The sequence below is a fragment of the Pecten maximus genome, chromosome 18, assembly GCF_902652985.1.
Source record: "Pecten maximus chromosome 18, xPecMax1.1, whole genome shotgun sequence".
Lineage (NCBI taxonomy): Eukaryota > Metazoa > Mollusca > Bivalvia > Pectinida > Pectinidae > Pecten > Pecten maximus.
This window is the reverse complement of record NC_047032.1, coordinates 14,404,407-14,417,919: the sequence shown is the minus strand read 5'-3', so window position 1 is coordinate 14,417,919 and position 13,513 is coordinate 14,404,407. Positions and strand designations below refer to the sequence as shown.

The 13,513-nt window shown below is 36.1% G+C and overlaps 1 protein-coding gene across 1 annotated transcript in view; it reads right to left on the bottom strand.

Moving 5' to 3' along the window:
• Window positions 1–301: 301 nt before the first annotated feature.
• Window positions 302–13,513, bottom strand: part of LOC117316637 (glutaminase kidney isoform, mitochondrial-like) — a gene marked incomplete in the record, with an annotated part of 44,449 nt that continues 31,237 nt past the window's right edge. Inside the window, 7 exon segments of the mRNA XM_033871317.1 lie at window positions 302–2,874; window positions 3,752–3,892; window positions 4,207–4,352; window positions 9,774–9,905; window positions 10,388–10,564; window positions 12,435–12,485; window positions 13,042–13,108. Of these exon segments, the coding sequence (XP_033727208.1) occupies window positions 2,787–2,874; window positions 3,752–3,892; window positions 4,207–4,352; window positions 9,774–9,905; window positions 10,388–10,564; window positions 12,435–12,485; window positions 13,042–13,108 (802 nt within the window).

Here is a 13,513-nt window from a genome sequence, read left to right as displayed (position 1 = left end):
GACATAAATATATCTCCGACCTGTGAATTGGCTAGGACATAAATATATCTCCGACCTGTGAATTGGCTAGGACATAAATATATCTCCGACCTGTGAATTGGCTAGGACATAAATATACCTCCGACCTGTGAATTGGCTGGGGCATAAATATATCTCCGACCTGTGAATTGGCTAGGCAATAAATATATCTCCGACCTGTGAATTGGCTAGGATACCTCCGACCTGTGAATTGGCTAAGACATAAATATATCTCCGACCTGTGAATTGGCTGGGGCATAAAAAAGAAAGTCAACAAATACAGTATTTCTGATTTAAGGAATGAGGACATCTTTTAGTTTATTTAGAATTCATTACATAGGTCATACATACATTGTGAAATAAGGAATACATGAAATTTAAAATGTAACAAATATGTAAAAGAAATCCCATGATATTGCTTCACTGACTATTAACAAACAAAGTTATATGTTATGATAGGTGACATGCATGTACACTGTAAAATAAATGTTTAAAAAAAAAATGTTTATAAAAGGCATATTGTTCATTGTCTTCAATTTTAACAAATTCAAAAGTCATATTGGCACGGGCAATCTGAGTCTGAGAAAAAATACCCTGGCATGATTCCGGCATATCTATGCACAAAAAAAAAACCCAACAACAAACCATCAGACATTGCATGGACGCTGATCTTCAATCTAGTGATATGTTTATATGCATAATAGGATCGTGATTTAACTATTTATCAACAGTCCCAAACTTTCTGTAATTTTCTCAAAGATGTATGCTATCTTACTGTGAAAATCCATTTGAGAGTTTGGACATAACATGGTTCGTAAAGATTTTTTGTACCAAAATTCAAAGATCTTTACAAGCACTTTTACTCAACTCTGCTTGTGCATTTTTCTGTTTCAAGATTTTAGGTAATAACGGTCATTTTCATCTTAAACGTGATTAAAACAACAAAAGAAAATTAGCATTAGCATTTTATTACTCATTACCTTGAACAACCATTGTCTTGCATCAAAGAGCAAATACCAGCACTTAAATCATCTATATGAACCATTCATAGGGTCAAACCATTATCACTTACATGAAAAGTCAGATATTTTTTCCTACAACATGTTCAAGAAAGACAACTGCAATCAAAAAAAAGCAAACTGTTGAAGACAGCATGTAAATTTTAGTGTTTACCATAAAAAACTCAGGTCATCTCAAGGTAGCCCCAATTTTCACTTGAAAGATAACCATGTGATAATTTATGTATTTATTATACGTGTACCTGTGACATATATCACATTGCTGTATTCTATGGCAGAACAGGCAAGCTACATGATAAATATCATGACACAAAATCAGTGATGTGTACAAGTGATATACATGTATAATATTAAAGGTAGCATACACCCTTAACTCTATAAAAATCTAACACAACCACTAGGTATTAACCCCAAATGTTCATGGTTTTTTTTAACACAAAACAATGTCAGATATACCATTGGTACCAGGCTCATCTGTCAATAAACCCTGTATATAATTGATTATATAATGGGTGTATTCACAGGCAGGACAGGTACTCATCATTACAATTAAAAGACAAAATCACTTTCTCCTTAATATCACTTACTATGGCATCTAAACGAGCATTTAAAAATATTTCATTCTTTATCCTGTTAGACTTAATAAAACAATTTTGGGTACTATTTGATGAAAATGAAAATGACTGCACAAAAACAATTTGATGTTGTTAAAATTTTGTCACGCTTAATCTCCCACTTAAACTATCCCATGGTGGTTGGAGATCTCCCATCTTGGCATCTCTAGAGGGTGGCTACCTGTATTGTATATCAATTAAATGTGTACAAATTTAACAGCATACATACTTAAATTTCAAAACACAAAGCCACATGGTATACAAGTGTTACATAATGTTTGGTTTAACAGCATACATCCTTAAATTTAACACCTGAGTCATGCAGAAGTCAAAATCGATAAGTTAATTAAGGTAACACATTTGCTAAAAATGCTCCCTTACAAAGTAACAAAATTGTAAAACAACAAAACAAAAGGATAAATAATAACAACGTTTGAGAGATATATTAACAGGACACAAGGATATTAAGTAGTAGGTATAAGTATCTTCAAATATCAAATAGCACATCAAACTAAAATGTATCATATATATGACACGTAGATAGTGAATAAAAATATTGTTTAAAAAAAAAAAAAAAAAAAAACTCATAACTTCTGAGGAGTATATGTAGTGTTTACAAAAATCATGGATGGAAGGACAGTTGATCGACAAATCACAGACAAAAAGTGATTTAATGATGAAAAGTTAAAAAATTGTGGCAAGGTATGTTTTCATTAACATACATATAGCTCATTGCATGAAGGAATTTAAATGATTTAAACTCTGTATGATAGTAGAACTAATGGCAAAAAAATATATGAACTTTGTGGCACTTTTTACCCTACAATTTTTAAGTTAATAATTCAAACTCAATCTGAGGAAAGGTTTAAAATATCTTCCACATATATCATCCACACATTAAACATCATTCATAAAATAAACAATATATTTCTACTACACAAACTTTGAGGAACATCACACTTCTCTTTATTTCACAGCCGTTACTAACAACGAATTCTCATCTTTTACCGTTTGGAAGTCTGCAATTGCACAGACCCCATTTCCAAGAAAGTTCAGTTTCAAAAAACGACCAATTCATATTAAATATTTTTCAATATTTCACAAACTCAAGTCAAATTTCATGTTTCACAAAATCTCACATCTCCTTTATGTACTGTTCTAACAAGTCTGCCACATTCTCATTCCCAAACTGCTTTGCCTCATCTAATGGTGTGTGTCCCCATCTGTTGACAAAAAAAAAAAAAAAAAATGCAATTATTTCACAAGAAAATGAATTGTTTTCAAGTTCTTAACATTTCCTATTTCCTCTGTAATTCTTGCATACATGTCCATGTTTGTGATATACAGTCAAACCCACTTAATTTGAAATCAGATATATTGAAATATCGTTTAATTTGAAGTGGAATAAAATCCCCGTCCATGTTTGTGATATATGTACCACAAATAGGGAAAGTTTTTAATCTTAGATTATTTCCAGGTTTCATACAATGTTTCAAAATTCAAAATATAAAAACCATTTATACAAATTCATATCAGAAGAATAAGTTTCATTAAAAAAAAAACAAAAACAAAAAACAGTAAAAACTCAAAAATAACCATAAGCAAACAAATTCTGATTAAAAGTAAAATCCTCCATGGCTAGAAATAGGTCAGTACATATCTATCATTCATCTTTTAACATGCGTACACATGTCTATCACAGTCTGGTTACAACCATATATAGGTAACACGTATACGTAGAATTCAATAAAATGATGCCAAAGATGATAACTACACAATCAATAGGATGAAATCATTGACCATTAAAATCAAAATGACGGAATTGTTGATTTATCAAATTATCAACAAAAGATGTGCAAAATCTGGGTTTTTTTTTGTTCTTCACGCTCAAAGGTCAAATTCATAATTCTGAAAAAAGAACACACCTGTTATGATTTTGTTATAATTATCTTTTTATTTAAGTTTTTCAGGATGTAGAGCACATGAAAGAAAAATACTTCTTTAAATACTCGAACAACTTACACAAACCCTATTTATATATCTTATTTGCATACACACATATATAAATACACCCTATATGATATATATTCATATACACACCTGTCCTTAACTAAAGGTTCTACTTCACATTTCTCCAGAAGGTAGCTGACGACATTGATATGACCTTCAGCAGCGGCTACATGGAGGGCTGTTCTTCCATCATAGTCCTGCTGGTTCAGGTTCACACCCAGGAGAGCATACCTGTGAACAGAAAGACACAGATTTGGTCATACATGAACCTTTGTTATATATCTGAACAAGTTTCCGAGTTTTTAAATAAACCATGAAAACACAACATTGATAGACAGTATAGTTTGATCAGAGTAAAGTTTGTGAAGTGTCATGACAGTCGTATATAAACATACATGTACAGATGATGCACTGTTGTAATAAGATATGAATGTTTTCTTGAAAATCTACTTCTCTAGATGGAGCACTAAACTTTTTACTCAATAGTCTTACACAATAATATTACACAACTTTCACTTTCGTGTGGCTATGACCTTTGACCTTACCTCCTAATGGCAGTGACATCCCCGTTGTACGCGCTAAACAGGAGCTTCACAATTTCAAATGCCTGGGTGTGGGATTTTGTGGCGCGGGGGTCATTTTTTGTTCTTACTATTTCAAAATTGTGGAAGTTGAATGTTTCAACGAAGTTCTGTCAATGAGAAGAAAATAATCACAGTAAAGTATATTTTCAATAAATCATTAGCCAGGTATCATGTATTAATCCTACCGTCTGTTGTCTGGCTTGGTTGATGAATATTTTATCAGATTGTACCAGTGATTCAATTAATTCACTATCAGACCATCAGACCAACATTCTCTATCAGATCATCAGACCAACATTCTCTATCAGATCATCAGACCAACATTCTCTATCAGACCATCAGACCAACATTCTCTATCAGATCATCAGACCAACATTCTCTATCAGATCATCAGGTCTACCTTCTCTATCAGATCATCAGACCAACATTCTCTATCAGATCATCAGGTCTACCTTCTCTATCAGATCATCAGACCAACATTCTCTATCAGATCATCAGGTCTACCTTCTCTATGAGATCATCAGACCAACATTCTCTATCAGATCATCAGACCAACATTCTCTATCAGATCATCAGACCAACATTCTATATCAGATCATCAGACCAACATTCTCTATCAGATCATCAGACCAACATTCTCTATCAGATCATCAGACCAACATTCTCTATCAGATCATCAGACCAACATTCTCTATCAGACCATCAGACCAACATTCTCTATCAGATCATCAGACCAACATTCTCTATCAGATCATCAGGTCTACCTTCTCTATCAGATCATAAGACCAACATTCTCTATCAGATCATCAGGTCTACCTTCTCTATCAGATCATCAGGTCTACCTTCTCTATCAGATCATCAGGTCTACCTTCTCTATCAGATCATCAGACCAACATTCTCTATCAGACCAACATTCTCTATCAGACCAACATTCTCTATCAGATCATCAGACCAACATTCTCTATCAGATCATCAGACCAACATTCTCTATCAGATCATCAGGTCTACCTTCTCTATCAGATCATCAGACCAACATTCTCTATCAGATCATCATTCTCTATCAGATCATCAGACCAACATTCTCTATCAGATCATCAGACCACCATTCTCTATCAGATCATCAGACCAACATTCTCTATCAGATCATCAGACCAACATTCTCTATCAGATCATCAGGTCTACATTCTCTATCAGATCATCAGACCAACATTCTCTATCAGATCATCAGACCAACATTCTCTATCAGATCATCAGATCTACCTTCTCTATCAGATCATCAGACCAACATTCTCTATCAGATCATCAGACCAACATTCTCTATCAGATCATCAGATCCTACCTTCTCTATCAGATCATCAGACCAACATTCTCTATCAGATCATCAGACCAACATTCTCTATCAGATCATCAGACCAACATTCTCTATCAGATCATCAGACCAACATTCTCTATCAGATCATCAGACCATCATTCTCTATCAGATCATCAGACCAACATTCTCTATCAGATCATCAGACCAACATTCTCTATCAGATCATCAGACCAACATTCTCTATCAGACCAACATTTTCTATCAGATCATCAGACCAACATTCTCTATCAGATCATCAGACCAACATTCTCTATCAGATCATCAGACCAACATTCTCTATCAGATCATCAGACCAACATTCTCTATCAGATCATCAGGTCTACCTTCTCTATCAGATCATCAGACCAACATTCTCTATCAGATCATCAGACCAACATTCTCTATCAGATCATCAGACCAACATTCTCTATCAGATCATCAGACCAACCTTCTCTATCAGATCATCAGACCAACATTCTCTATCAGATCATCAGACCAACATTCTCTATCAGACCAACATTCTCTATCAGATCATCAGACCAACATTCTCTATCAGATCATCAGACCAACATTCTCTATCAGATCATCAGGTCTACATTCTCTATCAGATCATCAGACCAACATTCTCTATCAGATCATCAGACCAACATTCTCTATCAGATCATCAGGTCTACCTTCTCTATCAGATCATCAGACCAACATTCTCTATCAGATCATCAGACCAACATTCTCTATCAGATCATCAGACCAACATTCTCTATCAGATCATCAGACCAACATTCTCTATCAGATCATCAGACCAACATTCTCTATCAGATCATCAGACCAACATTCTCTATCAGATCATCAGACCAACATTCTCTATCAGATCATCAGACCAACATTCTCTATCAGATCATCAGACCAACATTCTCTATCAGATCATCAGACCAACATTCTCTATCAGATCATCAGACCAACATTCTCTATCAGATCATCAGGTCTACCTTCTCTATCAGATCATCAGACCAACATTCTCTATCAGATCATCAGGTCTACCTTCTCTATCAGATCATCAGACCAACATTCTCTATCAGATCATCAGACCAACATTCTCTATCAGATCATCAGACCAACATTCTCTATCAGATCATCAGACCAACATTCTCTATCAGATCATCAGACCAACATTCTCTATCAGATCATCAGGTCTACCTTCTCTATCAGATCATCAGACCAACATTCTCTATCAGACCATCAGACCAACATTCTCTATCAGATCATCAGACCAACATTCTCTATCAGATCATCAGACCAACATTCTCTATCAGATCATCAGGTCTACCTTCTCTATCAGATCATCAGGTCTACCTTCTCTATCAGATCATCAGACCAACATTCTCTATCAGATCATCAGACCAACATTCTCTATCAGATCACCAGACCAACATTCTCTATCAGATCATCAGGTCTACCTTCTCTATCAGATCATCAGACCAACATTCTCTATCAGACCATCAGGTCTACCTTCTCTATCAGATCATCAGGTCTACCCTCTCTATCAGATCATCAGGTCTACATTCTCTATCAGACCATCAGACCAACATTCTCTATCAGACCATCAGGTCTACCTTCTCTATCAGATCATCAGACCAACATTCTCTATCAGATCATCAGACCAACATTCTCTATCAGATCATCAGACCAACATTCTCTATCAGATCATCAGACCAACATTCTCTATCAGATCATCAGACCAACATTCTATATCAGATCATCAGACCAACATTCTCTATCAGATCATCAGACCAACATTCTCTATCAGATCATCAGGTCTACCTTCTCTATCAGATCATCAGACCAACATTCTATATCAGATCATCAGACCAACATTCTCTATCAGATCATCAGGTCTACCTTCTCTATCAGATCATCAGACCAACATTCTCTATCAGATCATCAGACCAACATTCTCTATCAGATCATCAGACCAACATTCTCTATCAGACCAACATTCTCTATCAGATCATCAGACCAACATTCTCTATCAGATCATCAGACCAACATTCTATATCAGATCATCAGACCAACATTCTATATCAGATCATCAGACCAACATTCTCTATCAGATCATCAGGTCTACCTTCTCTATCAGATCATCAGACCAACATTCTCTATCAGATCATCAGGTCTACCTTCTCTATCAGATCATCAGACCAACATTCTCTATCAGATCATCAGGTCTACCTTCTCTATCAGATCATCAGACCAACATTCTCTATCAGACCATCAGGTCTACATTCTCTATCAGATCATCAGGTCTACCTTCTCTATCAGACCATCAGGTCTACCTTCTCTATCAGATCATCAGGTCTACCTTCTCTATCAGATCATCAGACCAACATTCTCTATCAGATCATCAGGTCTACCTTCTCTATCAGATCATCAGACCAACATTCTCTATCAGATCATCAGACCAACATTCTCTATCAGATCATCAGACCAACATTCTCTATCAGATCATCAGGTCTACCTTCTCTATCAGATCATCAGACCAACATTCTCTATCAGACCAACATTCTCTATCAGACCATCAGACCAACATTCTCTATCAGACCATCAGACTAACATTCTCTATCAGATCATCAGACCAACATTCTCTATCAGATCATCAGACCAACATTCTCTATCAGACCATCAGGTCTACATTCTCTATCAGATCATCAGGTCTACCTTCTCTATCAGACCATCAGGTCTACCTTCTCTATCAGATCATCAGGTCTACCTTCTCTATCAGATCATCAGACCAACATTCTCTATCAGATCATCAGGTCTACCTTCTCTATCAGATCATCAGACCAACATTCTCTATCAGATCATCAGACCAACATTCTCTATCAGATCATCAGACCAACATTCTCTATCAGATCATCAGGTCTACCTTCTCTATCAGATCATCAGACCAACATTCTCTATCAGATCATCAGACCAACATTCTCTATCAGATCATCAGACCAACATTCTCTCTATCAGATCATCAGACCAACATTCTCTATCAGATCATCAGGTCTACCTTCTCTATCAGATCATCAGACCAACATTCTCTATCAGACCATCAGGTCTACCTTCTCTATCAGATCATCAGGTCTACCTTCTCTATCAGATCATCAGGTCTACCTTCTCTATCAGATCATCAGACCAACATTCTCTATCAGATCATCAGGTCTACCTTCTCTATCAGACCAACATTCTCTATCAGACCATCAGACCAACATTCTCTATCAGATCATCAGGTCTACCTTCTCTATCAGACCAACATTCTCTATCAGATCATCAGACCAACATTCTATATCAGATCATCAGACCAACATTCTCTATCAGACCATCAGGTCTACATTCTCTATCAGATCATCAGGTCTACCTTCTCTATCAGATCATCAGGTCTACCTTCTCTATCAGATCATCAGACCAACATTCTATATCAGATCATCAGGTCTACCTTCTCTATCAGATCATCAGACCAACATTCTCTATCAGATCATCAGACCAACATTCTCTATCAGATCATCAGACCAACATTCTCTATCAGATCATCAGACCAACATTCTCTATCAGATCATCAGGTCTACCTTCTCTATCAGATCATCAGGTCTACCTTCTCTATCAGATCATCAGACCAACATTCTCTATCAGATCATCAGACCAACATTCTATATCAGATCATCAGACCAACATTCTCTATCAGACCAACATTCTCTATCAGATCATCAGGTCTACCTTCTCTATGAGATCATCAGAACAGTGACTTAAGGGATTCTCCATCAGATCTGAACATAACTTATCATACAAAAATTAAGATAGGATTTTAATTAGATTGAGAAGAATAAGCTATTGGATATTTGAATAAAATAATAAAAGTGACATACTTTACTCAACAAGTTAGAGCTTCTAATGTTATCTTTAAAATTTTAAGTGGACCAATTAATTGATTGCATTCTGAAGAAATCTCTCATCTCCGTCTCTCAACGTTTGGTAAGTAACTTAGTCTTAAAAGCAATCATTATATGTATAAGGACATCGTTATCATTTTTTAATTAGTTGGTCTTTATCAGATAATATTTCTTTACTATGGCTGTCATTTTAGGTAGTTTTATAAGAAGCAGTGTACACACTGTCGGCCATGTAGCATCTCACTAACCTCACAGAACTGAGTTGCCCGGCAACTGTTACCCCAAGCATCAAGGGGAGGCGACCACATACATACTCCCATCACATTGGGTACCACCATGAGGACACACCCTGACACGCCGGACTTCGCTGGAAGGCCAACCTGCAACACAAATAGACAAAGCGGAGTGATCACCCTTGGATCATCAAATTTTATCATGAAATTTTTTTTTTAAGAGTGAACTCCAATATACCTTGGTGGAGATGATTGAACAAGAAATGGACACAAGCAACTAGGCACTGATCGTGACCAAGACTGGCCTACAGACTGGAATGTATTCAGCATATGTATATTGAAGGATCTAGTTAACGTAGTGGTCTGAAACTAACAGCTATCAGACTTTTATGTAGCCTAAGGTAGAGAGAGTTATGCAAGATTTATCTCCCTTGTTAAAAATAAACAACATTACATAGTCTAACAGCTGATTTTAATCAGATTGTCCTCATTGAACCATAAAAAATGTCACGATGAAAAAACTCATACAGAAACTTAGATGTCAATATTTATCTCCCTTTATGAACAAACAAACATACAAACAAGAAATAAATATATAAATAAATAAATAAATGTAGCAGCATACAGACCTGGAAAGCAAACTGGCCAGAGTAGTCGTACATGCCGCAGGAAAACATCAGTGAGAGTGTGTCACGGACAGACTGCGCTGTGAGAAGGCTATCTCCTGTGGTTGGACAGACTCCGCCATTGGCTAGTGTGGCTGCAAGCACCGCCCCTGAGTCACAGTTGATCTCAACGGAACAGAGCTGTGTAATTTCAATAGAAACAAGATATTAATAGAATCTATGATGGGTCTTTTCTGTGGACTGAGATATCTCAAACAGAGTGTAAGAGTTTGGCCAGTCAGCACGAGGCCTGCCAAGTGCTGGTCAGCAAAACTCTTACACGAGGTTGAGATATCCTGGTTCCCAGGACAGACCAATGTTTGGTTATTTTTCTCACATACTTGCAAGCAAATGTAAGTTTTTATGGAAGTTTTTCATGGGGTCATGCTCCTTGGAATGTGCATCAAAATTGATGATGTCATCGTAAGATAATGATGTTATGTTTTTGTGAGTAGCATCATATAGCGTGTGCCGGCTGTTTTTCCCACCCTGTGCGAGATCGATTTATTCTTTCCCTAGCAACCGCGGGATAGCCCTGTGAAGTATGCGAGATATCAATATCCTCAACAAATTGTGGAATGTCAAAATACAAGTGAGCAATTTTCGATTAACTACACAGACTTTTTGACTGATTTAATTTTAATTAAAATAATTAACTACTGGGTGCCCCAAACTATCAATGAATGCCTTTCACCAGTCAAACTATGATTAAACTACATAGTTACCAGAACCTGGATTAAGAGACCGACTGTCATATGTGACCGTACTTTCCCCTCCCAATGTCATTTACTATACTAGTTACCAGAACCTGGATTAAGAGACCACCTGTAACATGTGACCGTACTTTCCCCTCCCAATGTCATTTACTATACTAGTTACCAGAACCTGGATTAAGAGACCACCTGTCATATGTGACCGTATTTTCCTCTCCCTATACTATTTACTATAATTGTTACCAGAACCTGTATTAAGAGACCACCTGTCACATATGACCGTATTTTTCCCTTCCTATACTATTTACTATACTAGGTACCAGAACCTGTATTAAGAGACCACCTGTCACATGTGACCGTATTTTCCCCTCCCAATACTATTTACTTTACTAGTTACCAGAACCTGGATTAAGAGACCACCTGTCACATGTGACCATATTTTCCTCTCCCTATACTATTTAATATACTAGTTACCAGAACCTGTATTAAGAGACCACCTGTCACATGTGACCGTATTTTCCTCTCCCTATACTTTTTACTATACTAGTTACCAGAACCTGTATTAAGAGACCACCTGTCACATGTGACCGTATTTTCCTCTCCCTATACTATTTACTATACTAGTTACCAGAACCTGGATTAAGAGACCACCTGTAACATGTGACCGTACTTTCCCCTCCCATCATTATTTACTATACTAGTTACCAGAACCTCTATTAAGAGACCACCTGTCATATGTGACCGTACTTTCCCTCCCAATGTTATTTACTACACTAGTTACCAGAACCTGGATTAAGAGACCACCTGTCATATGTGACCGTATTTTTCCCTCCCAATGTCATTTACTATATATACTAGTTACATATGTACCTGAACCTGGATTAAGAGACCACCTGTCACATGTGACCGTACTTTCCTCTCCCTATACTATTTACTATACTAGTTACCTGAACCTGTATCAAGAGACCACCTGTCAAATGTGACCGTACTTTCCTCTCCCTATACTATTTACTATACTAGTTACCAGAACCTGGATTAAGAGACCACCTGTCACATATGACCGTATTTTCCTCTCCCTATACTATTTACAATACTAGTTACCAGAACCTGTATCAAGAGACCACCTGTCATATGTGATATTTTTCATTGCCTCCCTTGGAAGGTCATATATGATACGGTTTGAGTGTACAATTATTTTTACTGCTATATTACAATTTAAAGCCACTGACTATTTGTAAACAATTTTTGACTGTCTTCTGTTAAAATTGACCTTACGGAGCAAAACTGGAGATTCTTACTTGGAAATAGAAGTTTAACACCTCTCTCAGGTTAGTTCCCTCTGGAAAGCACTGAAACAGAGAAAGGTGGAGATTTTACAAAATATTTTAAATTTCAGTCATTTGACATCAGTTTCATCATAATACTCGTGATCAAGAAACATACACATACATATGATATCATATTTCAAGAAAATTGATGAATGCATTTGTACTTGTAAACAAGATCACTGTATGAGTGTGAAAAATTGTCAGGGTGAAAGCTGATAGGGTGAAAATTTGGCAAGGTGAAAGTTGATAGGGTGAAAGTTTGACAGTTAGAAGTTGATAGGGTGAAAGTTTGACAGTTAGAAGTTGATAGGGTGAAAGTTTGACAGTTAGAAGTTGATAGGGTGAAAGTTTGGCAAGATAAAAGTTTGACAAGAATAAATTTAAAAGTTAACTGGGTGAACATTTGACAGTATTAAAGTTTGACAACCGTTAAAGTTGACAGGGTGAAAGTTTGGCAAAATTTCACAAAAATGAAAATTGACGGAGGAAGATCGAGAAAAGAAAAAGTTGACAGGATGGAAGCCCAATTCTGTTATCAGGTAAATACAGGTTGTAGTGACCTAGAAAACATATTTACCCTTTTCTCTCTCATGTAGTAACCAAGGGAAAAATTTCTATCCGCTGTCTCCTTCTCTGATAAATAACTACAACAAGACATCAAATTTTATATCAAATTTCCTGTCAAGCTCCACACGAATATTGATCATTACTGTATATATACTGATTTTGGCGTGCTAAAATTTTAGCAGATTACCAGAGCAGTGTAATGATGAATTATCACACCAATAATGATTAGTATATAGAATGTATTGTTAAAGCAATCATAACTAAGACCAATTTTTCTTTTGCAAAAACGCATGAAAATAAGATAACCAATAAATATATACTTATAGTAACTATATATGTGTATATATCATACCTCTGAATTAATTATCTTAATGCTGTCAAAATTATCAGTATCAATAAAAACAAGTTATACACTGATGTTACAAAATATATTCTGTCCTTTGTATCTTCAATCAGTCACATACCAAATTTCATTAATTTAA